The sequence below is a fragment of the Leuresthes tenuis genome, unplaced genomic scaffold (genome assembly GCF_036924035.1).
Source record: "Leuresthes tenuis unplaced genomic scaffold, fLeuTen1.0.hap1 SCAF_7, whole genome shotgun sequence".
Lineage (NCBI taxonomy): Eukaryota > Metazoa > Chordata > Actinopteri > Atheriniformes > Atherinopsidae > Leuresthes > Leuresthes tenuis.
The window spans coordinates 242,096-268,711 of NW_027325361.1; the positions used below are offsets into that span (position 1 = coordinate 242,096).

General features: G+C 50.7%; 2 protein-coding genes across 2 annotated transcripts; one reads left to right on the plus strand and one right to left on the minus strand.

Moving 5' to 3' along the window:
* Window positions 1-207: 207 nt before the first annotated feature.
* On the minus strand, window positions 208-6,000 carry dbt (dihydrolipoamide branched chain transacylase E2). Its single transcript, XM_072388816.1, has 11 exons — window positions 5,898-6,000; window positions 4,740-4,872; window positions 4,334-4,409; window positions 3,038-3,219; window positions 2,837-2,964; window positions 2,399-2,651; window positions 2,150-2,316; window positions 1,995-2,072; window positions 1,726-1,917; window positions 1,559-1,630; window positions 208-937 (listed from the first exon to the last, which is right to left on the minus strand). Exons 1-11 carry the CDS (start codon window positions 5,940-5,942, stop codon window positions 770-772), a joined length of 1,494 nt encoding a protein of 497 aa, XP_072244917.1. The 5' UTR covers window positions 5,943-6,000; the 3' UTR covers window positions 208-769.
* A 4,804-nt stretch (window positions 6,001-10,804) lies between these two features.
* On the plus strand, window positions 10,805-25,904 carry rab3b (RAB3B, member RAS oncogene family). Its single transcript, XM_072388817.1, has 5 exons — window positions 10,805-11,022; window positions 13,771-13,995; window positions 20,841-20,959; window positions 21,612-21,736; window positions 23,786-25,904. The coding sequence occupies exons 2-5, from the start codon at window positions 13,771-13,773 to the stop codon at window positions 23,968-23,970; spliced, it is 654 nt and encodes a 217-aa protein (XP_072244918.1). The 5' UTR covers window positions 10,805-11,022; the 3' UTR covers window positions 23,971-25,904.
* Window positions 25,905-26,616: the final 712 nt, after the last annotated feature.

Below are 26,616 nucleotides of genomic sequence, written 5' to 3' on the forward strand. Positions count from 1 at the left end.
AGAAGGAGGAGGAGGAAGAAGAAGGAGGAGGAGAAGGAGGAGGAGGAGGAGGAGAAGAAGAAGGAGAAGGAGGAGGAGGAGGAGGAGGAGAAGGAGGAGAAGAAGAAGGAGGAGGAGGAGAAGGAGAAGAAGAAGGAGGAGGAGAAGAAGAAGGAAGTGGAGGAGGAAGAAGAAGAAGGAGGAGGAGAAGAAGGAGGAAGAAGGAGGAGGAGAAGAAGAAGAAGAAGGAGGAGGAGAAGAAGAAGAAGAAGGAGGAGGAGAAGAAGAAGAAGAAGGAGGAGGAGAAGAAGAAGAAGGAGGAGGAGGAGAAGAAGAAGAAGGAGGAGGAGGAGAAGGAGGAGGAGGAGAAGAAGAAGGAGGAGGAGGAGAAGGAGGAGAAGAAGAAGGAGGAGGAGGAGGAGGAGAAGAAGGAGGAAGAAGAAGAAGGAGGAAGAAGAAGAAGGAGGAGGAGGAGAAGGAGGAGGAGGAACTGCTTTGAGTCACAGTCGGACTGGGTCAGCCAGATCTTCTGAGAGACGACACATTTAAACCTTCACTCTGAAATCCAAAGCTAAACAAAGTAAACTGCTTCTACCTACTCTGAGTGTCGTCATGGTGACACTGACTGACAGGCTAACCCTTCCCCCCAGCGCCCTGCTTAAAGGAATCAAGGAAGCGACAGGAAAAAGGCCTCAAACAGGAAGAGGAAGTGAAGGTGGTGGGTGGGCGGGGCTAAGGGGTTTGTTAGTGTGGCGTCTCGTCCCCACCAGGGCTGATGGGAAATCTCAGTCTATTTAAGGTCCAGCACCATGCTGGCCGGGTTCTCCAGGTACTCCCTCCACAGGTTGGAGAAGCGGCACATGGTGGCGCCGTCGATGATGCGATGATCTGCTGACCAGCTGACGTTCATGATGTGAGCTCGGATCACCTGACCATCGGTGGCAAACCGCGGCAACACCTGCACACACAGGTGAGGCACGTTAGCAATGTGTGAAACAGCTGCAGAGAACACAGCTGGAGCCACAGCTGGAGTCACAGCTGGAGCCGCAGCTGGAGCCGCAGCTGGAGCCACAGCTGGAGCCGCAGCTGGAGCCGCAGCTGGAGCCACAGCTGGAGCCACAGCTGGAGCCGCAGCTGGAGTCGCAGCTGGAGTCACAGCTGGAGCCACAGCTGGAGTCACAGCTGGAGCCGCAGCTGGAGCCAGAGATGGAGCCACAGCTGGAGCCACAGCTGGAGCCACAGCTGGAGCCACAGCTGGGGTCACAGCTGGGGTCACAGCTGGGGTCACAGCTGGAGTCACAGCTGGAGCCGCAGCTGGAGCCACAGCTGGAGCCACAGCTGGAGTCACAGCTGGACCCACAGCTGGAGCCGCAGCTGGAGCCACAGCTGGAGTCAGTCAGTCACAGCTGGGGTCACAGCTGGAGTCACAGCTGGAGCCGCAGCTGGAGCCGCAGCTGGAGCCGCAGCTGGAGCCACAGCTGGAGTCGCAGCTGGAGCCGCAGCTGGAGCCGCAGCTGGAGCCGCAGTCCAACTGTTCCAGCCAACTGGAAACTAGAAGAGACTTTGGTTACGAACTCACCTGGATTTTTCCCAGTGCTCCGATGGCGACCTCAGGAGGAAGAATGACTGGTTTGGCGTATGTCCCTCCAATCTGGATAAAACCACAAGTTCATCTTAGTCACAGCAGAGCTCCACCTCCTTGGTTAACAGCAGTGACACAGAGTCGGACAACAGTGCTGGACTCACGGATCCAATGTTGGAAAGCGTGAAGGTTCCCCCGGTCAGATCGGTGGTGCTCAGCTGCCCGGCGGAGCCCAGCGCCTGCAGACGGTTTAGCTCCTGCGCGACCTCAAACACGCTGAGCAGCTGAACGTTCTTCACGTTAGGAACCAGCAGACCCTGACTGGTGTCCATGGCCAGCCCAATGTTGTGAGACGCCTGCAGCACAAAAAGTCGTTTCATCCTCACCTGAACAGCTGCTGCTGTGCCGATCCTGTCAAACACTGTGTGCTCACCTTGTAGGTGATGTTCTGGCAGCCGTCATCTACTGAAGCATTCAGGATCGGGAAGTGGAGGAGACCAAGGGAGGCGGCCTGAGAACCAGCCAAAGCCCACCGTTAGGTACCCAGTTAAAACCAAAGCATCACGGTCTCTAACCTCTTGGCCTCACCTTGATGAAAAAGGGCATGTAGCTGAGTTTCACCCCCCGGCTATCAGCGATGGACTTCAGTTCCGACCTCAGAGCCACCAGCCGGCTCAGGTCTACCTCGTCACAGTAGCCAAAGTGAGGGATCTTCAGCGCCGCCGTCATGGTCTTCACCATCGCTTTGTGGAAACCTGCAGACAGATGACTCCCTTAATTCCCCGGGACACTCGTCTCACATGCCTGCAAAGCTCAGATTCCTCAGTAAACTCCCACCTCTGAGTGGCTCAGTCACATCCTTGCCGGTGAAGACGGGTTTGGGTGTGGCGGGGGGAGGTTTAGCTGCTGCCTGAGGGCTCACAGGTTTGGCAGCAGGAGCAGCAGCAGTGGGGGCTGGACCTGGAGTCTGGATCTCCTGGAACGGGGTCGGGGGCAAGATGGCTCCAGTCTGCTTGGCCAGGAAGTTCAGAATGTCCTCCTTCAGGATCCGTCCGTCCTTCCCCGTCCCCACCACCTCGCTGAGTTTAATCTGACAGGACAAAACAAAATGCTTAGAGACTCTGAGCTGTGAAAGACTGGAACAATAACTGGAATACTGAGAAGATGCAGTGGGAGGAAAGCAGGAATAACTGACATAACTGACAGGTTAAAACAGGAAGGACACCGAAACCTCTCAGAAAGGACCGGGGCAGGATTGGTAGGAGGCAGACTCACGTTGTTCTCCATGGCGAGGCGCCTGACGGCGGGTGTGGCCTGGGTCTTGTGACCTTTGATTTCCTGGTGGGTGTGTTCCTCTCGAGCCATGGCGGGCGTCTCCACCACGTCTTCCTCCTGGATGACCTCTGAACGACATTCAGACGTCAGCCTGCAGAACTTCCAGGAACAGAGCAGTGAAACCAGCTGCTGGTGACTCACCTGAGCTGGACTCAGTCTCGATGTCGACCAGTGGTTTGCCCACGAGGGCGGTGGCGTCCACATCGTAGTAGAGCTTCTTAATGACCCCGTCGTAGCGGCTGGTGATGGTGACCGATGCCTTGTCGCTCTGCACCTCACAGATGCTGTCGAACTGAGACACTTTGTCGCCCTCCTTGACGTACCTGTGAGATGAAACACGCCAGCTTTAGCTCTCTGTTGGGCCATGTTCTCACAGCAGAAAGAAGAGGCAGAAAGAGGCCTTTTGTGAAGCTGGGGGGTGCCTCTCCATCGGCTCGTTCCCACTGTAGGAACCTTCTGCAGCTCCTGGAACCTTTTCAGGAATCGGGACGTTTTTTCATTCGGACTTACAGGAACCAGGGGCCACGGCCCTCAGGAACCAGGGACCGCGGCCCTCAGGAACCAGGGACCGCGGCCCTCAGGAACCAGGGACCGCGGCCCTCAGGAACCAGGGACCGCGGCCCTCAGGAACCAGGGACCGCGGCCCTCAGGAACCAGGGACCGCGGCCCTCAGGAACCAGGGACCGCGGCCCTCAGGAACCAGGGACCACGGCCCTCAGGAACCAGGAACCACGGCCCTCAGGAACCACGGCCCTCAGGAACCACGGCCCTCAGGAACCACGGCCCTCAGGAACCACGGCCCTCAGGAACCAGGGACCGCGGCCCTCAGGAACCAGGGACCGCGGCCCTCAGGAACCAGGGACCACGGCCCTCAGGAACCAGGAACCACGGCCCTCAGGAACCACGGCCCTCAGGAACCACGGCCCTCAGGAACCAGGGACCGCGGCCCTCAGGAACCAGGGACCGCGGCCCTCAGGAACCAGGGACCGCGGCCCTCAGGAACCAGGGACCACGGCCCTCAGGAACCAGGGACCACGGCCCTCAGTTCCTGGAACCATTTCAGCTCCTTCAGGGTCTTTCCTGGGCTCCACAGGAACATGATGTAGGTGTTTGGTGGCTGTAGCTCCGCCCCTTCTCTGAAATGTTTAATAAGGAACACGGTGGCCTCCTCGCTCTCCATGTTAGCTTCTTGTGTTGTTTCCTTCTCTCCTTACTTTCCCGGGTTCTGTTCTGTTGCTGAGTGGCGCTAAAGTAACACGTCTGTCGGCGGCGGCGTCACATCAGTCCCTGTCGAGGCCCCCGACTCATGTGAGAATGCAAATTAAACGGTTCCCCTGGGGAAGGACTTAGAACTCTGAATGCAGCTATTGGTTCCAGGTGTGTGCATGTGTGTGTGTGTGTGTGCACGTGTGTGTGCACGTGTGTGTGTGCACGTACCACTCCTTGACCGTCACCTCCATGATTCCCTCTCCGATGTCTGACAGTTTGAACTGAACGATGGGTCCTCGACACACTGCCAAAAGCACAATGGTGACACATTCAATGACATCATTACTGTTTGATGACATCATTACTGTTTGATGACATCATTACGGTTTGATGACATCATGCTGCAACAGGTTTTATCTGCAGATGTGGCGCCTTCTTTGGGTGGTAACAGATAAAATCTACAGGTTGGAGGCCCCTGTGAGACCAGAGCAACAAGCCCGGACTCCTTGTTGTGGTAACTTCATTGATGACATCATTACGGTTTGATGACATCATGCTGCAACAGGTTTTATCTACAGATAAATCACCTGCCGGGCTGTGGCCAGGTGAGCGGGTTCTGCTGGGCTGGACTTACCGGCGGCGCTGTGCAGCGACCTGCTGCTGAACACCTGGAGGTTTCTGTCCCATGTGAAGGTCAGCGGCTGCACGGTTCTGTTGGACCTGAAGTTCTGCAGCCGGAAACATCGGCGGCAGTACTGCTGACTCAGCTGAGAGAGAGAACAGAAAGCGGTCAGAACCCGTCGGTTGTCTCATGTCTCACACAAAGGTGAGGCCTCGTGTTGTCGGGTTTCTGTCTGAGATGAAAAAACTGCTCCGTGGGTTTGGGTTTCCCTCCATCCTCAGAGTCTCAGAGCAGAGAAGCTGCTCCATGCATCTGCTCCTTCAGGACTGAACTGCTGTAATTCCTTATTATTGTTCTGTCCCACAGAGTCTCTGAAAGCCTCCAGCTGATCCAAAACCCTGCAGCCAGAGTTCGTTTGGATCAGGCGTGCAGGAGGGAAACATGCAGGACCGGAACTGAGAAACACCGCTGAGCTATAAAACTGTTAAATGTCTCTGTATGAATTAGAATAAAGTAAGAAATCTAATGAAGTGGATTTGATTGGGTTGTGACTGCGTTAGAATGAATTGGATTCTATCTCTGAAGTGTCCTGAGATGAAACTTGTTGTGATTTGGTCCTTTTTAAATAAAACTCAATAAAATGACACCGAACAGCTGAACAACACGCGCACATGTCACGGTCTAATTAAAGTGTTCTGTGACTTGTTGGTTCCGACTGTTCCCATTAAAGCAGAAACTTTACTGACTTTAACTGCCTACAGTATCCGGGTCCTGTGCGGGTTCGGCTCCTTCACCGTTTGGGTCAGACTAATCTCGCATAATCTGGTGCCGGTTTCTTTTTTCATTATTCAGACTCTTTGACTGAAACAGGAGACGCAGAAGCAGCACCAAAAAGGGCCGAACCGCTGATTCTGGACGTCTTTAACTAAAGACAGAGGAGGTCCAACAGAACCGCTGAATGTCAACAACCCTCGGTGTGTTTTTAAGGAGTTCTGACAGAACTGTTAGCAGCTAGCCTATTAGCATCAAAATTAGCACAATGGTTAACGAGATGAGCGCGAGCTTCGCAGCGACGGCGTCATGCAGCGTTTGCCGCAGCGAGCATCTGCAACAGCAGCACGTGCGCAGAAAAGCCGCTGCGCGTGAACTTTAAACAAGTTTGTTTCTCACCAGCCGTCTAAACACACTGAAGGAGCTTCTGGTCACCGCCGCCATCTTTCCCCTCTGCAGCACGCCCCTCTCCACAACCAATCACCACCGAGCATCTTCTTCTCCTTTTCTGGCAGCTTTAACTCAGGATGGGCGTGAGGTCGCCACCTGGCGGCCAATAGTTGAACAGCAGCAGCTGCGAGAAATTTCTTCCCGAAGGTCCAAAGACAATAACTTCAGTTTGTCTGCATTTAGAAGCAGAAAATGGAGTCATCCAGGTGTTTATGCCGTGCTGGTAGTCTGACCAACTGATTACCTTCCTGTTCAGGGGCAACATTGAAGCTATAGTGCTGTCAACAAGAGAGTCAAGTTCTACTGGAGTAAAGTTTAGGTAGCCGTCCTCTGTCATATCTGCACATGGCAGTGAAGAAAAGGATGATGAAATCAACTCTTTAAATCTGGTTACAGCATTCTCTGACAGACACCTTCTATATGTAGAATTCTTCTCAGAAGCCGTGTAGTCAAGTAATGTAAACTCAAAAGTTATTAAAAAATGGTCAGATAAGACAGAGTTATGAGGGAACACTGTTAACTGTTCACTCTCAATGCCATAGGTCAAAGGTCAAGGGTGTGATTAAGGCAGTGAGTCGGTCTGTGAACACTTTGAGAAAATCCAATAGAGTCTAATATAGAATTAAAGTTAATATTTAGGCGTCATTTTCAACATCTACATGAATATTAAAGTCACTACAATGACTTTATCTGTACTCAGCACTAACTGGGATAAAAACTGAGAATTCAGACAGAAACTCAGAATAAGGGCCAGGTGGGCGACACACAGCAACAAATAGACCAGGCTATGGACGCCATGTTCAACTTCGATGCCTGAAGAAGGCACACAGCATCCTGAAAGACTCGTCCCATCCTGCCAACTATCCGTTGGAACTGTTGCCCTCAGCTGTCGGTCCATCAGAACACGCACAACAAGATGCACGAACAGCTTCTATCCCAAAGCCATTAGACTCTATTACCATCTGCCAGCATCAGTCAGGAACCTCAACACTTGTACAAGCGCTCTGCTCTTTATATTTCCTTTGGCATCCGATGGCACTGAGATGGATGAATGACATGAATGTAACTGAGTGAATGTTTTATTAAAGGTCCACAACGCAAAAAGGTGACTCATGATGTAACATAAGCTCTGATGGGGGTAAGTCCAGGAAATAATAACCTTTTAAGGGAGAAAACAAAGCACTGACCGGTCCAGTGTTGGAAGCTTGGTGTAGAGGCAAGCTTCAGTGTTTCTGCTTAAGTAGGAGGGAACCATCATTTGATTTGTGATATTTTCTGACAGAATAAATATTCTGGATGCCAGTAAATGTAAAGCAGCATGAGATAAGTTTGTGACCCTAAAGGCTCCATCCACCCTGGCTGCCTCACAGTCTCCTGAGGTTTTTGTGGCTTCTTTAGCTTGACGACACATTTGTGTGGGTGGGTTAGGGGTTACGTGAAAAACTGGGATTAAATCTGACCTTTGAGCGGATTAACTGTCAAAATCTGACTTTTCTGTTCTAATTAAAACCTGTTGGTTTCCTCACCGACGTTTTAAAACTGGCTCGATATTGGATTATTTTATGCAAAATGAATAAAACTGAACCGAAGTGAATCGGACTTTATCTGAAATGCTTTAAATATAAAACTGAAATTAAATGTTTTAAATAAACTGTCAGAAACTGCAGAACACAACCGAGCAGGAACTCTGGAGGCTTTAGTTCCTCAAACCCTCAGGGAACCTTCTCTGGACCTCAGGAGAACCTTCTCTGGACCTCAGGGAACCTTCTCTGGACCTCAGGAGAACCTTCTCTGGACCTCAGGGAACCTTCTCTGGACCTCAGGAGAACCTTCTCTGGACCCCAGAACCTTCTCTGGACCCCAGAACCTTCTCTGGACCTCAGGGAACCTTCTCTGGACCCCAGGGAACCTTCTCTGGACCCCAGAACCTTCTCTGGACCTCAGGAGAACCTTCTCTGGACTTCAGAACCTTCTCTGGACCTCAGGGAACCTTCTCTGGACCTCAGGAGAACCTTCTCTGGACCTCAGGGAACCTTCTCTGGACTTCAGAACCTTCTCTGGACCACAGGGAACCTTCTCTGGACCTCAGAACCTCCTCTGGACCCCAGGGAACCTTCTCTGGACCCCAGAGAACCTTCTCTGGACCTCAGAACCTTCTCTGGACCCCAGAGAACCTTCTCTGGACCTCAGGAGAACCTTCTCTGGACTTCAGAACCTTCTCTGGACCTCAGGGAACCTTCTCTGGACCTCAGGAGAACCTTCTCTGGACCTCAGGGAACCTTCTCTGGACTTCAGAACCTTCTCTGGACCACAGGGAACCTTCTCTGGACCCCAGAACCTCCTCTGGACCCCAGGGAACCTTCTCTGGACCCCAGAGAACCTTCTCTGGACCTCAGAACCTTCTCTGGACCTCAGGGAACCTTCTCTGGACCCCAGGGAACCTTCTCTGGACCTCAGGGAACCTTCTCTGGACCTCAGAACCTCCTCTGGACCCCAGGGAACCTTCTCTGGACCCCAGAGAACCTTCTCTGGACCCCAGGGAACATTCTCTGGACCTCAGGGAACCTTCTCTGGACCTCAGGGAACCTTCTCTGGACCTCAGAACCTTCTCTGGACCTCAGGGAACCTTCTCTGGACCTCAGAACCTCCTCTGGACCCCAGGGAACCTTTTCTGGACCTCAGAACCTCCTCTGTACCCCAGGGAACCTTCTCTGGACCCCAGGGAACCTTCTCTGGACCTCAGAACCTTCTCTGGACCTCAGAACCTTCTCTGGACCTCAGGGAACCTCCTCTGTACCCCAGGGAACCTTCTCTGGACCTCAGGGAACCTTCTCTGGACCTCAGGGAACCTTCTCTGGACTTCAGAACCTTCTCTGGACCTCAGGGAACCTTCTCTGGACCTCAGGGAACCTTCTCTGGACCTCAGGAGAACCTTCTCTGGACCTCAGGGAACCTTCTCTGGACTTCAGAACCTTCTCTGGACCACAGGGAACCTTCTCTGGACCTCAGAACCTCCTCTGGACCCCAGGGAACCTTCTCTGGACCCCAGAGAACCTTCTCTGGACCTCAGGGAACCTTCTCTGGACCCCAGGGAACCTTCTCTGGACCTCAGGGAACCTTCTCTGGACCTCAGAACCTCCTCTGGACCCCAGGGAACCTTCTCTGGACCCCAGAGAACCTTCTCTGGACCCCAGGGAACATTCTCTGGACCTCAGGGAACCTTCTCTGGACCTCAGGGAACCTTCTCTGGACCTCAGAACCTTCTCTGGACCTCAGGGAACCTTCTCTGGACCTCAGAACCTCCTCTGGACCCCAGGGAACCTTCTCTGGACCTCAGAACCTCCTCTGTACCCCAGGGAACCTTCTCTGGACCCCAGGGAACCTTCTCTGGACCTCAGAACCTTCTCTGGACCTCAGAACCTTCTCTGGACCTCAGGGAACCTTCTCTGGACCTCAGGGAACCTTCTCTGGACTTCAGAACCTTCTCTGGACCTCAGGGAACCTTCTCTGGACTTCAGAACCTTCTCTGGACCTCAGGGAACCTTCTCTGGACCTCAGGAGAACCTTCTCTGGACCTCAGAACCTTCTCTGGACCTCAGGAGAACCTTCTCTGGACCTCAGAACCTTCTCTGGACCTCAGGGAACCTTCTCTGGACCTCAGGGAACCTTCTCTGGACCTCAGGAGAACCTTCTCTGGACCTCAGAACCTTCTCTGGACCTCAGGAGAACCTTCTCTGGACCTCAGAACCTTCTCTGGACCTCAGGGAACCTTCTCTGGACCTCAGGAGAACCTTGGAGAACCTTCTCTGGACCACAGGGAACCTTCTCTGGACCTCAGAACCTTCTCTGGACCTCAGAACCTTCTCTGGACCCCAGGGAACCTTCTCTGGACCTCAGGAGAACCTTGGAGAACCTTCTCTGGACCACAGGGAACCTTCTCTGGACCTCAGAACCTCCTCTGGACCCCAGGGAACCTTCTCTGGACCTCAGGGAACCTTCTCTGGACTTCAGAACCTTCTCTGGACCCCAGGGAACCTTCTCTGGACCTCAGGGAACCTTCTCTGGACCTCAGAACCTTCTCTGGACCTCAGAACCTCCTCTGGACCCCAGGGAACCTCCTCTGGACCCCAGGGAACCTTCTCTGGACCCCAGGGAACCTTCTCTGGACCCCAGGGAACCTTCTCTGGACCCCAGGGAACCTCCTCTGGACCTCAGGAGAACCTTCTCTGGACCTCAGGGAACCTTCTCTGGACTTCAGAACCTTCTCTGGACCTCAGGGAACCTTCTCTGGACCCCAGGGAACCTTCTCTGGACCTCAGAACCTCCTCTGGACCTCAGGGAACCTTCTCTGGACCTCAGAACCTCCTCTGGACCCCAGGGAACCTTCTCTGGACCTCAGAACCTCCTCTGGACCCCAGGGAACCTTCTCTGGACCTCAGAACCTTCTCTGGACCTCAGGGAACCTTCTCTGGACCCCAGGGAACCTTCTCTGGACCTCAGAACCTTCTCTGGACCTCAGAACCTCCTCTGGACCCCAGGGAACCTTCTCTGGACCTCAGAACCTCCTCTGGACCTCAGGGAACCTTCTCTGGACCTCAGAACCTCCTCTGGACCCCAGGAGAACCTCAGGCTGACAAACATGTTCTGTGACGCTGCAGGAACTGATGATCAGTTGATTATTGATCCTCTGAATTTGAAGCTGCTCCACAGTGAACCTGCGCATGTGCGTGCGTGTGTGTTGCAGATGGTCTGTGTCTCCCCAGGTGTCCTGATCCAGTCATGACTCACAGCGCGCGCTGTGATTGGCCGCAGAAGAGCCGCGTGCGCACACCGCTTTCTTCATTCACAGAGAGGAAGAGGAGGCGGCAGCAGCGCACGCGCGTCCAAACGTTGCTCCACCCTCCATCATCGCAGCATGTCCGCGTAAAGCCGTGCGTGAAGCAGCTGCGCGCGAGGAAAAACGCACCGATCCCGGACTCTGAGCTCAGACCAGGACCCGCCGCTGAGAAAGAAGAGGAAGCTTCTGTCGTCCTCATCAGGTGCACAGAGCGCGCGTCAGACCCGCCCAGCAGAGGTGAGACGTGAGCGCACACACACGCACACTGACGAACATATAGAACCTGAGCTCGTGCACATAGCAGGCTCCAAAACTCTGATCATCTGATTGGCTCCTCTCCATCACACTGAGCCTCACATGTATGTTTATTTCAGCGCGATGAGCCGCCACCCTCCTCGCGCTCGATCAATCGGCTGATTTCTGATCTATACCCTCAGATTTATTGATGAAATCATCTAAAACACACCGAGGACGTGTCTGATGCTGTCATACAGGCGGTTTAATGTTGCTGCTGAGACCGAGTGGCTCCACAGTCCTGATCAGCCTCATTTATTCCTATAATTTATATAAAAACAGGAAGCAGCTGCAGAGATTCACTGAAACATGTTGAAACATGAACATAAACCAGAATCTGAGGCAGAAACAGAGTTTTTATCAGTTCTCAGCAGCTTTAAAGTGAATCTCTGGTCTGAGCTCCTTTATTCTCCAACTCAGCCTGAACCCTCTGAGACAAGCTTTCTGTCATTTCTTTAAGGAGTCTTCAGGAATAGTTCTCCAGGCTTCTTGAAGGACATCCCAAAGCTCTTCTTTGGATGTGGGCTGCCTTTAACTTTGCTAAGTTGTCTGTTCTGTGTCGACACAACACTGGTTCATCCCTTGAGTTAGGAGCCTTTTTCCTGCCTGAAGGGTTCAAAGGTCAGAGTTAAGCGGCTGAACAAAGAAAAAACACATCTAAAAATGATCAGGTACAAGGACTGAAGATGAGGGAAAAAGCAGAAAATGTCCAAATTAAAACTGTGAAACTGTGAAAACTGTGAAGAGGGGGGGGGGGGGAGGGGGGGGTCAGGACTCTGGACTGGAATCAGTGGACACTTTTGAAATAAACCAGTGTGGTTTGTTTGGGCTCTGGTTCACAGCTTTGTGTTATTTACCTGGTCTTGTCTCACCCGGAGAGCGTCTCCTGTGTTTGCTCTGTGCGTCTCCATGGTGACGGCACTCAGGTGAGATGCTGTGTTTGTGTGTCACAGATTTCCTTCGTGATGAAACAGAATCTCACTTTCAGATCCACAGCTGAGAAAATATGGACTCACAGACCTTCCTCTCCCAGCCTCCATCAGCTGCAGCCTGCTCCGTTGTCATGGAGACAGTGCTTTTGTTAGCACGTGCTCAGAGGGAGTCGCTGGCTTCAATGGACTGAAAAGGAGTCACATGACCAGAGTTTCACTCAAAGGTCACAGAGCTGAGGTGTGAATGTACCTGAGATCAGAATCTGCAGCATGAACACTTCATATATTTTAGGATTATGATGCTATTTTAATGATCAAAATGTTCTTTTTCAAAACAATAAAAAATAAAATAAATAAACTGATAAATGTTGATGATGAAGAACTGAAGCTGAAGCTCTTTCCACCTTCAGTAGACCCTAAATGCAACGTTTTTCTGAGCAGATTTCACCGAAACAAACAAAGAAAATACAATATTAAGAAAAACACATATATCATATTTCCCATCTGGCCTCAGGATCGCCCAGGAGAAGCTGGAGAGAGGGATGGATGATGGATGGATGGATGATGGATGGATGGATGGATGGATGGATGGATGGATGGATGATGGATGGATGGATGATGGATGGATGGATGATGGATGGATGATGGATGATGGATGGATGGATGGATGGATGATGGATGGATGGATGATGGATGGATGGATGATGGATGGATGGATGGATGATGGATGGATGGATGGATGATGGATGGATGGATGGATGGATGATGGATGGATGGATGATGGATGGATGGATGGATGATGGATGGATGGATGGATGATGGATGGATGGATGGATGGATGGATGGATGGATGGATGATGGATGGATGGATGATGGATGGATGGATGATGGATGGATGATGGATGATGGATGATGGATGATGGATGGATGGATGGATGGATGGATGATGGATGGATGGATGGATGGATGGATGGATGGATGATGGATGGATGGATGGATGGATGGATGGATGGATGGATGTTGGATGGATGGATGGATGGATGGATGGATGTTGGATGGATGGATGATGGATGGATGGATGATGGATGGATGATGGATGGATGATGGATGGATGGATGGATGGATGGATGGATGGATGATGGATGATGGATGATGGATGGATGGATGTTGGATGGATGGATGATGGATGGATGGATGATGGATGGATGGATGATGGATGGATGGATGATGGATGGATGATGGATGGATGGATGATGGATGGATGGATGTTGGATGGATGGATGGATGAATAATTAACATTTTATCAACATGATAATCGTTATTCAGTTACTTTTGTATACTTGAGTCTTTCTTCACCTTCACAGAGACCGATGAGGAGAGGCCGGTGGGTCGAGCTCAGTCTGGGAAAACGTTTCATCCAGTTTAACCAGTTTAAAACTCATGATGCATTCAAAAGGAAAAGCAAAGCCCCAAAACCTCCCATCTATGATTTATTTTCATATTTTCTGATGGAGTCAGTATTTTAATACAAATACTGAAGAATATCTGGTGGCTGAGGTCAGTTTCTTCATTAGAATCCAGTCTTTCAGACCAGAAACAGAGCTGCTTACATGCATGCATCAGATAGTCAGCCATGGCGCTCTGAGGCTCATCACTAACCCTGAAACTCTCTGTGTGTCGCTTGCTTGGGTCGGTCCTCATCTGTATGGTTTCCTGTGCATGCTGGGAGATAACCGGGGTCTGGTCTTCTCCTCCTCAGATGGCGAAGGCAGACCAGCGTTTCGGTCAGCGGGACGGCTCTGACCAAAACTTCGACTACATGTTCAAGCTTCTGATCATCGGGAACAGTAGCGTAGGGAAGACCTCCTTCCTGTTCCGCTACGCTGACGACTCCTTCAGCAACTCCTTTGTCAGCACCGTAGGCATCGACTTCAAGGTGAAGACGGTGTATCGCAACGACAAGAGGATCAAGCTGCAGATCTGGGTGAGGCTGGAGGGGAGGGTTCAGGTGTGTGTGGAGCAGGGGAGGCAGAGGACTCGGGTTACCTCAGGTGGAGCTTCGGGGGTCAGGGGTCAGGGGTCAGCGTCTCCATTTTAGTCTTATTAAACCCAGAAGGAGAATCGACGACATGAACACTGACAGAAACTCTGCGGCTCAGAGAAATACCTGAGCAAACCTGAATCAAAAAGGGTGGAAATATAAACACATTCAGCTGCTTTCATACAGAAATCATGAAGCTAACTCTGAGCAGCTGGTCAGGTGACCGGCTGAAAGGCGGGGCAGGTGATGGACAGGTGAACCTTTACTTTCACAGTGATGCATTCACTGGACCTGTAAAAGAAACAGGTTTTTCTCAGCCTGATCTGACAGTCCCGGTTCAGTTGGGCGGCAGGTCCACACGCTGCCTGTCTCGCTTTATTCCTCCTATGTGGTCACATGATGCGGACGCATCAGGAGTTCCCTCCCTGAAGTTCTCCTGTAGCCGCCCGCCTGCTCCTCATCTTTAATCAGATCTCATCTTATCAGTTTAATCTCCATCCTGATGTTCTGTTGCAGCCTGTTTATGGACCAGCGTCATGCTGAGCTTTAGCCCCGCCTACTTTCACCATGACGTAGGTTCGGGTTGCGTGGGTTTGGACGAAGTTTCCTGAACACACCACTGTGTTTGATCTGGTGAACGAGGTAAACATGGTGGACATGTTTGACCATCTGTGACTCAGCGAGGCTTCGTCTGACCACATGACATCATCAGATCGCTCTGTAACGTGTGAAATGTGACGATGTAAAACTGAGGCCGAACAGCTCAAAGAGACATGATGTTCTGACGCTCAGACTGCAGCTCGCTTTGTCTGGGGTGATGGTGTTGCCATGGCAACAGCTCTTCACGCTCACGCACACACACAAACACAGACTTCTCCTACTGTGTCTCTCAGACGTCCCTTTAATTGCCACCAAAGACAATACTGTGTGTGTGTGTTTGTGAGTGTGTGTGTGTGTGTGTGTTTGTGTGAGTGTGTGTCTGTGTTTGTGTGAGTGTGTGTCTGTGTTTGTGTGAGTGTGTGTGTGTGTGTGTGTGTGTGTGAGTGTGTGTGTGTGTGAGTGTGTTTGTGTGTGTTTGTGTGTGTGTGTGTGAGTGTGTGTGTGTGTGAGTGTGTTTGTGTGTGTTTGTGTGTGTGTGTGTGTGCTTATATTTGTGTGTTTGTGTGCATCCTCTGAGATGTAAATATAGAACCGACACACAGTAACAGTCAGATGTGTGGAGGAGCTGCAGTTTCTGCTCCTGCAGACGTGCATCATGGGAAGTGTAGTTTTTATCATGCTGCAGCAGCAAATCTGAACACTCAAAATCACCCAGAACAGCAGTAAAGTGGTCACAGGTGTGAAAGTATGTGACAGACAACATGTTTAACATCTGTGTGAGACGCCTCCACAACATCTTTCAGCATCCTTCAGTTCTTGGGTTGGTCCTTAGGTTGGTCCACGGGTTTGTCCTTAGGTTGGTCCATGGGTTTGTCCTTAGGTTGGTCTTGAGGTCGGTCCTTGGGTTGGCCCTTAGGTTGGCCCTTAGGTCGGTCCTTGGGTTGGGCCTTAGGTTGGTCCCCGGGTTGGTCCTTAGGTTGGCCCTTAGGTCGGTCCTTGGGTTGGGCCTTAGGTTGGTCCCCGGGTTGGTCCTTAGGTTGGTCCTCGGGTTGGTCCTTAGGTTGGTCTTGAGGTCGGTCCTTGGGTTGGTCCTTAGGTCGGCCCTTAGGTTGGTCCATGGATTGGTCCTTAGGTTGGTCCACGGGTTGGTCCTTAGGTTGGTCCATGGGTTTGTCCTTAGGTTGGTCTTGAGGTCGGTCCTTGGGTTGGCCCTTAGGTTGGCCCTTAGGTCGGTCCTTGGGTTGGGCCTTAGGTTGGTCCCCGGGTTGGTCCTTAGGTTGGTCCTCGGGTTGGTCCTTAGGTTGGTCTTGAGGTCGGTCCTTGGGTTGGTCCTTAGGTCGGCCCTTAGGTTGGTCCATGGATTGGTCCTTAGGTTGGTCCACGGGTTGGTCCTTAGGTTGGTCCACGGGTTTGTCCTTAGGTTGGTCTTGAGGTCGGTCCTTGGGTTGGTCCTTAGGTCGGCCCTTAGGTTGGTCCATGGATTGGTCCTTAGGTTGGTCCACGGGTTGGTCCTTAGGTTGGTCCACGGGTTTGTCCTTAAGTTGGTCTTGAGGTCGGTCCTTGGGTTGGTCCTTAGGTCGGCTCTTAGGTTGGTCCATGGATTGGTCCTTAGGTTGGTCCACGGGTTGGCCCTTAGGTCGGTCCACGGGTTTGTCCTTAGGTTGGTCCATGGGTTGGCCCTTAGGTCGGTCCTTGGGTTGGGCCTTAGGTTGGTCCGCGGGTTGGTCCATGGATTGGTCCTTAGGTTGGTCCACGGGTTGGCCCTTAGGTCGGTCCACGGGTTTGTCCTTAGGTTGGTCCTTAGGTTGGCCCTTAGGTCGGTCCTTGGGTTGGGCCTTAGGTCGGTCCTTGGGTTGGTCCTTAGGTCGGCCCTTAGGTTGGTCCATGGATTGGTCCTTAGGTTGGTCCACGGGTTGGTCCTTAGGTTGGTCCACGGGTTTGTCCTTAGGTTGGTCTTGAGGTCGGTCCTTGGGTTGGTCCTTAGGTTGGTCTTGAGGTCGGTCCTTGGGTTGGTCCTTAGGTCGGCCCTTAGGTTGGTCCATGGGTTGGTCCTTAGGTTGGTCCACGGGTTTGTCCTTAGGTTGGTCCTTGGGTTGGTCCTTAGGTTGGTCTTGAGGTCGGTCCTTGGGTTGGTCCTTAGGTCGGCCCTTAGGTTGGTCCATGGGTTGGTCCTTAGGTTGGTCCACGGGTTTGTCCTTAGGTTGGTCCATGGGTTGGTCCTTAGGTTGGTCTTGAGGTCGGTCCTTGGGTTGGTCCTTAGGTCGGCCCTTAGGTTGGTCCTCGGGTTGGTCCTTAGGTTGGTCCACGGGTTTGTCCTTAGGTTGGTCTTGAGGTCGGTCCTTGGGTTGGTCCTTAGGTCGGCCCTTAGGTTGGTCCATGGGTTGGTCCTTAGGTTGGTCCATGGGTTTGTCCTTAGGTTGGTCCGTGGGTTGGTCCTTAGGTTGGTCCACGGGTTTGTCCTTTGGTTGGTCTTGAGGTCGGTCCTTGGGTTGGTCCTTAGGTCGGCCCTTGGGTTGGTCCTCAGGTCGGCCCTTAGGTTGGTCCTTAGGTCGGTCCTCGGGTTGGTCCTTAGGTTGGTCCACGGGTTTGTCCTTAGGTTGGTCTTGAGGTCGGTCCTTGGGTTGGTCCTTAGGTCGGCCCTTAGGTTGGTCCATGGGTTGGTCCTTAGGTTGGTCCACGGGTTTGTCCTTAGGTCGGCCCTTAGGTTGGTCCTTAGGTCGGCCCTTGGGTTGGTCCTTAGGTAGGCCCTTAGGTTGGTCCACGGGTTTGTCCTTAGGTTGGTCCTTAGGTCGGCCCTTGGGTTGGTCCTTAGGTCGGCCCTTAGGTTGGTCCTCAGGTCGGCCCTTAGGTTGGTCCTTAGGTCGGCTCTTAGGTTGGTCCTCGGGTCGGCTCTTAGGTTGGTCCTTGGGTCAGCCCTTAGGTTGGTCCTTAGGTTGGCCCTTGGGTTGGTCCTTAGGTTGGTCCTCAGGTCGGTCCTCAGGTTGGTCCTCAGGTCAGCTCTTAGGTTGGTCCTTGGGTTGGTCCTTAGGTTGGTCCTCAGGTCGGCTCTTAGGTTGGTCCTTGGGTCGGCCCTTAGGTTGGTCCTTAGGTTGGTCCTCGGGTCGGCCCTTAGGTTGGTCCTTAGGTTGGTCCTCGGGTTTGTCCTTAGGTTGGTCCTTAGGTCGGCTCTTAGGTCGGTCCTTGGGTTGGTCCTTAGGTTGGTCCTCGGGTTTGTCCTTACGTTGGTCCTCAGGTCGGCCCTTAGGTTGGTCCTCGGGTTGGTCCTTAGGTTGGTCCTCGGGTTTGTCCTTAGGTTGGTCCTCGGGTCGGCTCTTAGGTTGGTCCTTGGGTCGGCCCTTAGGTTGGTCCTTAGGTCGGCCCTTAGGTTGGTCCTCGGGTTTGTCCTTAGGTCGGCCCTTAGGTTGGTCCTTAGGTCGGCCCTTGGGTTGGTCCTTAGGTCGGCCCTTGGGTTGGTCCTTAGGTCGGCCCTTGGGTCGGCCCTTAGGTTGGTCCTCGGGTTGGTCCTTAGGTCGGCCCTTAGGTTGGTCCTCGGGTTGGTCCTTAGGTCGGCCCTTAGGTTGGTCCTCGGGTTTGTCCTTAGGTCGGCCCTTAGGTTGGTCCTTAGGTCGGCCCTTGGGTTGGTCCTTAGGTCGGCCCTTGGGTCGGCCCTTAGGTTGGTCCTCGGGTTGGTCCTTAGGTCGGCCCTTAGGTTGGTCCTCGGGTTGGTCCTTAGGTTTTAAATATTTTGTATCTTATGATCAGACAGTGAAATCAGACTGAAACTAAATTCAAATGTGGTCAGAATATCTAACCACAAGCCTCCGATTGATCCAATAACTGACAGATGATCAATCATTTAATCTTCGTCTTAAAGTCAATAAATTGATGTTGATCTGATGTTTTAGTCTGAACACGTGTTTCCATCATTTAATGTTAACTACTTGGTAACCTGACCTAAAAAGAGAATAATCAGAGAATAATCAGAGAATAATCAGAGAATAATCAGAGAATAACCAGAGAATAATCAGAGAATAACCAGAGAATAATCAGAGAATAATCAGAGAATAACCAGAGAATAACCAGAGAATAACCAGAGAATAACCAGAGAATAACCAGAGAATAACCAGAGAATAACCAGAGAATAATCAGAGAATAATCAGAGAATAACCAGAGAATAACCAGAGAATAACCAGAGAATAACCAGAGAATAATCAGAGAATAACCAGAGAATAATCAGAGAATAACCAGAGAATAACCAGAGAATAACCAGAGAATAACCAGAGAATAACCAGAGAATAATCAGAGAATAACCAGAGAATAACCAGAGAATAACCAGAGAATAACCAGAGAATAATCAGAGAATAACCAGAGAATAGTCATGAATTTCTCTTTGATTTGCTCTGAGATTTCCTCATTATTCCAGAACAGGGTCAGAGCTGAAGTAGCTGCTGAGGATGACGTTCAGGGCTTTGTGCAGCTCCATGAACAGCAGGCAGATATGAACTCCAACTAACAGCTGTCCTTTTGGCTCTGAATGAGTTTGATCTTCTTCAGGTCTCAGACGACCTGCTCTGTGTCAGTTGGTCAGAGGACTGAAGAGGAAGAAGCCTTAAATGACGGGTAAAATGTCCCATTTCATGTGAGCGTGTTCAGACACTAAAGACTAAAGATAAGGTCTTAGGTTAATCCCTGACCGGAGGTTCTGGTTCTGTTGATCAGCCTGACTGTGAGGAATTGTTCCATAGTTGGGTTCATCTGACTTCCTGTTCCAGCAGGACAGTAGTTACTGCCACGGATGAATGGCAGCCGTCCGTTACTTCTGGACACGTCAGAACACTGTGATGTCATCCCAAAAACACATTTCTGAGCTAAATCAGTTGCTGCCTGAGGCGTGCACGCTTGGGCGCGCACGCTTGGGCGTGCACGCTTGGGCGCGCACGCTTGGGCGCGCACGCTTGGGCGTGCACATATGATGACGCTCCACATCAGATCTCAGTGAATTAACCATAAATGAGCCCCGACTGCGTCGTTCAATGAAATGATTCAAATTGGGATCGTTGAGTCACAGCAGAGACGCACAAAGAGCTAAATTTAGCAGAACGGAGGGTGGAGATGGCTGTGAGTCAAAGTGAGACTCAGCTTGTTGCAGAGCAGATCGATGGAAGAAGTCAGCTTCAGATCAGGAACGGCTCAAACTATTTCAGTTTTGAGCAACAGACACTCAGATTCACTCAGAGGATCTCACATGTTCATGGTAGGAGGCTGGTTTCTGTGTTCACTCCTAACCCAACACCCAACAGATGGAGACAGCAGCTGAAATACAGCAGAATGATCCTTTAATGTTTAGTAAGGACACTGGTCTGCAGACAAAATCCACAAAGAGACTCAACAGGTTGATTTGTGGTGAAATTGTGGTAAATATTGTAATATGTCCCGTGTTTTTGTTCACCTGAGGTTGGATTTACTGAGTTTTACCACCTGATGAGGAGCAGATGATGTTTTTATTGTGTCCTGATGTGTAAAGCTTTCTTTTCCACATGACCAATAGTATAACAGGTGACTGTACCTGGCAACCATGACTCGAGAGGTTTTCTTTGAGACTTAGGGTTTAGAAAACGTGCTTTTAACTGTGTGAACCTGTTTCATTTCAACACCTGAAGTCAGCAGCTGTCTCCATCAAATCAACAATGACTGAAATGGTGAAAAAGACGCTGTGGCCCCTCACAGTGATGATGTTTGACTGATGAAGAACACAGCTGGTCAGGTTGCTGTCAGGTGAACAGGTGTGTCACAGGACCATGTGTTTTCTGTCTTGGGAGCTGCAGCAGAATCTCTCACCTGTAAACTCATGACAAACTCGCCGTGGTTCTGTCCACCTGATGAGGCTCAGTCCGGTTTGTTCGGTTTCTGCTCTGGTTTTGGCTCTTTCTGCTCCTCCGGCTCTTTCTGCTCCTCCGGCTCTTTCTGCTCTTTCTGCTCTTTCTGCTCTTTCTGCTCCTCCTGCTCTTTCTGCTCTTTCTGCTCCTCCTGCTCTTTCTGCTCTTTCTGCTCTTTCTGCTCTTTCTGCTCCTCCGGCTCTGAGCTCTGAGTGTTGCAGTGACGGTGATGCTTCAGTGGACCCTGCAGGACCCTGCAGTGGGTTGTGTTCTGGAGTCGGTTCTGATTGTTCTGACGGCTTCATGATGACTTTTCTGTGTTTTTGTTTCCAGGACACGGCGGGGCAGGAGCGGTACCGCACCATTACCACAGCTTACTACCGCGGCGCCATGGGCTTCATTCTGATGTATGACATCACCAACGAGGAGTCCTTCAACGCCGTCCAAGACTGGTAGGTGATTGGCTGGAAGGCTGTGTGGTGTGTTGGGGATGGTCGCCTTCAAACAGCCTGTAGAGGATGCAGGAAGAACTCTGCTGACACAGACTTGGTCGAACACAGAAACTTTTATTCTCAACAAGGTGCGTATCAGAATCCCAGATTGATGGAAACAGCTGTGTTCGCATCAAGTCTGACGGAGCGCACTTTCACCCCGATCTTTGCCTGGACCAGCATTAAATAACACCTCTTGCATGACAGCCCCTCTAACTGCCAGGACTAACTGGACTAACTGGGCTGACAGCTCCAATACCACTTGCCTGATTCTTAATAAAGGTTCAAGTCCTCTCTCCTTGGTGACACATTCCGGCTCGGGAAGCCGGTAAAACGTTTACAGGCTGGTTGTCATGCCAACCTGCGGAAAACTTGCGCGAGTTAGAAGTTTTCACCAAAGTCCGTACTTTTGATGGAAACACACATGACTCAAATATCTTTTAATGCGCATTTCCCAATGATCTGAATCCCTTTGGGATGGAAACATGACTACTGTGGGTTTTCATAAAGTAGAATCTGCCTGTTTTTCGGTGACCTTGAAGATGTTGCCATCAACAGGCACAAAGCCCAGATATGGTGTCAGCTGATGACTGCTATTACTGTGTCTCTGCAGGGCCACGCAGATCAAGACGTACTCGTGGGACAACGCCCAGGTCATCATGGTGGGCAACAAATGCGACATGGACGAGGAGCGGGTTGTACCTCCAGAGAAAGGAAAACACCTGGCCGACCAGCTTGGTGAGACGCTGCTGTGAAAATCTGCTGGAAACCTTCAGTTTTAATGTCTGATGGAAGAGTCAGGGAGAAAATAATCAGCTGAAACGTGACTCATCTGTTTCACCATCATCTGTAGAGAAACCAGCCGCTGAGCCTCATGGGTAATGTAGTTGATAGACTGAGCTGAGGATAACAGGAGACACAAATGTGGTGATTTGTTCTGTGAATAAAAGGTTTCAGACAGTCCACTGGTGCAGTCTGGATCTGAAAACACATTTGCATCCGGTTCTGCTGCAAAGCTCAAACTCTCACTGACATGCAGCTTGTTTATTCTGTCACATGCACTGATGTGTTGACAAGACAAGAACCAGACCAGAGAAGAACCAGACCCACCACAAGTATATGAGGTTAGAACATTTAAAAGTAAACCAGGTAGTGACCAACAAAACCCCAAAGAGCTTTATTCAGATTTGTACTTTACTGTAATTTAACTCCATTCTGATTCTGACATGAAGACCTGAGGCTGATCCCAGGCCTGCTGCTGTCTCTCACATAGGGACTGGTTGTTAGAGCTCACTCAGACACTCCTCTCCTCCTGGTCCTCCTGGTCTCAATCAAAAGTTGTATCAGCTGATTGATAGACATCAGTTTCAAGTTTTCAGCGTTTGTGATGCTTAACCTGCTGGATCACTGTGGTAACTGGTTCTGAATGCTGTGGTAACTGGTGCTGAATGCCTCGCTGTGGTAACTGGTTCTGAATGCCTCGCTGTGGTAACTGGTTCTGAATGCCTCGCTGTGGTAACTGGTGCTGAATGCCTCGCTGTGGTAACTGGTTCTGAATGCCTCGCTGTGGTAACTGGTTCTGAATGCCTCGCTGAGGTAACTGGTGCTGAATGCCTCGCTGTGGTAACTGGTGCTGAATGCCTCTCTGTGGTAACTGGTTCTGAATGCCTCGCTGTGGTAACTGGTGCTGAATGCCTCGCTGTGGTAACTGGTTCTGAATGCCTTGCTGTAGTAACTGGTTCTGAATGCCTCGCTGTGGTAACTGGTTCTGAATGCCTCGCTGTGGTAACTGGTTCTGAATGCCTCGCTGTGGTAACTGGTTCTGAATGCCTCGCTGTGGTAACTGGTTCTGAATGCCTCGCTGTGGTAACTGGTTCTGAATGCCTCGCTGTGGTAACTGGTGCTGAATGCCTCGCTGTGGTAACTGGTTCTGAATGCCTCGCTGTGGTAACTGGTTCTGAATGCCTTGCTGTGGTAACTGGTTCTGAATGCCTCACTGTGGTAACTGGTTCTGAATGCCTCGCTGTGGTAACTGGTTCTGAATGCCTCGCTGTGGTAACTGGTTCTGAATGCCTCGCTGAGGTAACTGGTTCTGAATGCCTCGCTGAGGTAACTGGTTCTGAATGCCTCGCTGTGGTAACTGGTTCTGAATGCCTCGCTGTGGTAACTGGTGCTGAATGCCTCGCTGTGGTAACTGGTTCTAAATGCCTCGCTGTGGTAACTGGTTCTGAATGCCTCGCTGTGGTAACTGGTTCTGAATGCCTCGCTGTGGTAACTGGTTCTGAATGCCTCACTGTGGTAACTGGTTCTGAATGCCTCGCTGTGGTAACTGGTGCTGAATGCCTCACTGTGGTAACTGGTGCTTCCATAATTTAATGTTAACTACTTGGTAACCTGACCTAAAAAGAGAATAATCAGAGAATATCAATCACTGTTCCCTTGTTATTCAACTGATTATAAAATTATAAGATGATGAAAATGTTTACACAAGTAAACACAAGAATTAAAAACTACTCCAGAGGTAAGCACCTGACTCTGACTTCACAGTTTAGGATCAGAACCACCCAGTCTCTCAGCTATAAAACACAGCGTTATCAGCGTAAAAGTGAACTTTATTTTCTGTTCAACTCAGTTCAGTTTTATTTATAAAACGCCAAAGTGTCATCTCAAGGTACTTGAAGGATACAGTCCAATTAATTTAGTTAATTGTGTTCATCTCCACGCCACAGCTGAGTCTTGTTTTCTGAAACTGGAGTCAGAAATCTGACCGTCTGCTTCCTCCCGCAGGCTTCGAGTACTATGAGGCGAGTGCGAAGGAGAACATCAACGTGCGGCAGGTGTTTGAGCGCCTGGTGGATATCATCTGTGTGAAGATGTCTGAGCGCGTGGACGTGGAGGTGCCAGCGGCTCCCGGAGCCAAGACCACCAGATTGACTGACAAGCCCACCCAGCTACCTCAGAAGTGCTGCTGATCGTTCGTTGAACCCCACGTTGCCCCGCCCCCGTCCTGAGCTGTAGAGAAAATCATTGTTACATTCCTCCGCACTCGTTCAGCTTCAGTTCATGTTTGTGAGCCGTCAGTGATCACAGCTGCAGGTCCTGCTGGCTAACATCTGCCTGAGGCTGGATGTCGACTCCGCAGCAGCATTAGTGTGGCATGTTTGAACAGGCTGCTGGTGTCTCTGCAGGCTGGTTCGCGGTGCGATGGGGGAGCAGGCCTGGCCTCCTCTGTGACTCATGGTGTTTCTATCAATGTTTTCTAATTGCACATTTTATCATGTTGCATTAGAGAAGCTTGGTTGAAACATCCAATGTCCTGAGATGTTTTTGTCTTCTAAAAAGTCTTGTTGCTTATAAGGGGAATGAAGGCAGTGATCAGAACCCACAGAGCAGACCTGCTCCTCCATGTTGACCAGAACCAGCTGAGGTGGTTCATCATGTGAAGTGGATCCTCCTGCACGCCATACTCAGCAGGTTGACTTAGAACCCAGCAGAGGTTTGAAAACTGATCCTCCAGGACAAGCTTAGAGGAACATCTGGACCAACATGCTGTTTACAGGTTGGTCCAGAGAAGCTAAAAGGTTCTGATCCAAGGAGCAAACAAAACCTCTTCAGACACCAGAAATATCCCAGATCTCCAGATGTGCCACTGTCTGTGTGCATGATGAAGAGTGTTCAGGTGGTAGCACACAGGTAAACTACAGGTCCAATCAATCAAGAGTTCAAACACGCCACGTTGATAAGCTGCAGGTGAGCTCAGCTCCGCCTCCCTCAGTGTTTACAGGTTCCTTCACAGTTACCTGACCCAACATCCTTATGCTGCAGATCATTCGGTCTGGCCCGGGCCAGTTTGGTCCAATACACAATGCAGATGGCTGCTCATACTGTTACTGGCCTTACTTCGTGTTGTACACAGCAGCCAGGCAGGGCTGCAGCTGAGTCCTAGAGGTCTGCTCCCAGATCAGTCTGCTCTGACCTGACCTGGTTCAGAGATGTTCTTTATGACCCAACAAGATTGATGCTGAAGTTGAAACCACACCAACCATTCTGGGCATTAATTATACTCATCAGGTACCAGTAACACAGGTGAACATCAGTTTTAACGATAAACACAGAGATCTGCTGTCCAGATGATGTTTTTTATTTTAAATTTGGTCTCATGGATCAGATCAAATTTATCTCTGAATGATGATCACATGACGACTGAGCGCCAACAGGCTTCCATTTCGTTCTCATGGAAGGTTGTCGATGACAAACATTGAACCGCCGTAAATATGAGAGCAAGCAGTGATGTCACAGTGATGTCACAGTGATGTCACAGTGTTTGTTGTTGAGCTGAACATGCTGAAGCTCCAGGTCAGTTTATTTTTCTCTCAGCTGTAACTCTGCAGGCCACTTTGTGTTGTTGTAACCTTCAGTGCTCATGGTTATGAGTTTGATTATTAGCAAGTGTAGTTGTATCCTGGTCTTTAGTTTTTACCATGTCTCCAGTTGTATCCAGGCCTCTAGTTGTATCCAGACCTCTAGTTGTATCCTGGTCTCTAGTTGTATCCTGGTCTCAAGTTGTATCCAGGCCTCTAGTTGTATCCTGGTCTCTAGTTGTATCCTGGTCTCCAGTTCTATCCTGGTCTCCAGTTGTATCCAGGTCTCCAGTTGTTTCCTGGTCTCAAGTTGTATCCTGGTCTCTAGTTGTATCCAGGCCTCTAGTTGTATCCTGGTCTCTAGTTGTATCCAGGCCTCAAGTTGTATCCAGGCCTCTAGTTGTATCCAGGTCTCCAGTTGTTTCCTGGTCTCAAGTTGTATCCTGGTCTCGAGTTGTATCCAGGTCTCCAGTTGTATCCTGGTCTCAAGTTGTATCCTGGTCTCCAGTTGTATCCAGGCCTCTAGTTGTATCCTGGTCTCCAGTTGTATCCTGGTCTCGAGTTGTATCCAGGTCTCCAGTTGTATCCTGGTCTCAAGTTGTATCCTGGTCTCGAGTTGTATCCAGGTCTCCAGTTGTATCCTGGTCTCAAGTTGTATCCTGGTCTCCAGTTGTATCCAGGCCTCTAGTTGTATCCTGGTCTCCAGTTGTATCCTGGTCTCCAGTTGTATCCAGGCCTCAAGTTATATCCAGACCTCTAGTTGTATCCAGGTCTCCAGTGGTTTCCTGGTCTCCCGTTGTATCCTGGTCTCCAGTTGTATCCTGGTCTCTAGTTTTATCCTAGTCTCCAGTTGTATCCAGGCCTCTAGTTGTATCCTGGTCTCCAGTTGTATCCTGGTCTCCAGTTGTATCCAGGCCTCTAGTTGTATCCTGGTCTCTAGTTGTATCCTGGTCTCCAGTTGTATCCAGGCCTCTAATTGTATCCAGGCCTCTAGTTGTATCCTGGTCTCCAGTTGTATCCAGGCCTCTAGTTGTATCCTGGTCTCCAGTTGTATCCAGGCCTCTAGTTGTATCCTGGTCTCCAGTTGTATCCTGGTCTCCAGTTGTATCCAGGCCTCTAGTTGTATCCTGGTCTCCAGTTGTATCCGGGCCTCTAGTTGTATCCTGGTCTCTAGTTGTATCCAGGCCTCTAGTTGTATCCAGGCCTCTAGTTGTATCCAGGCCTCTAGTTGTATCCAGACCTCTAGTTGTATCCAGA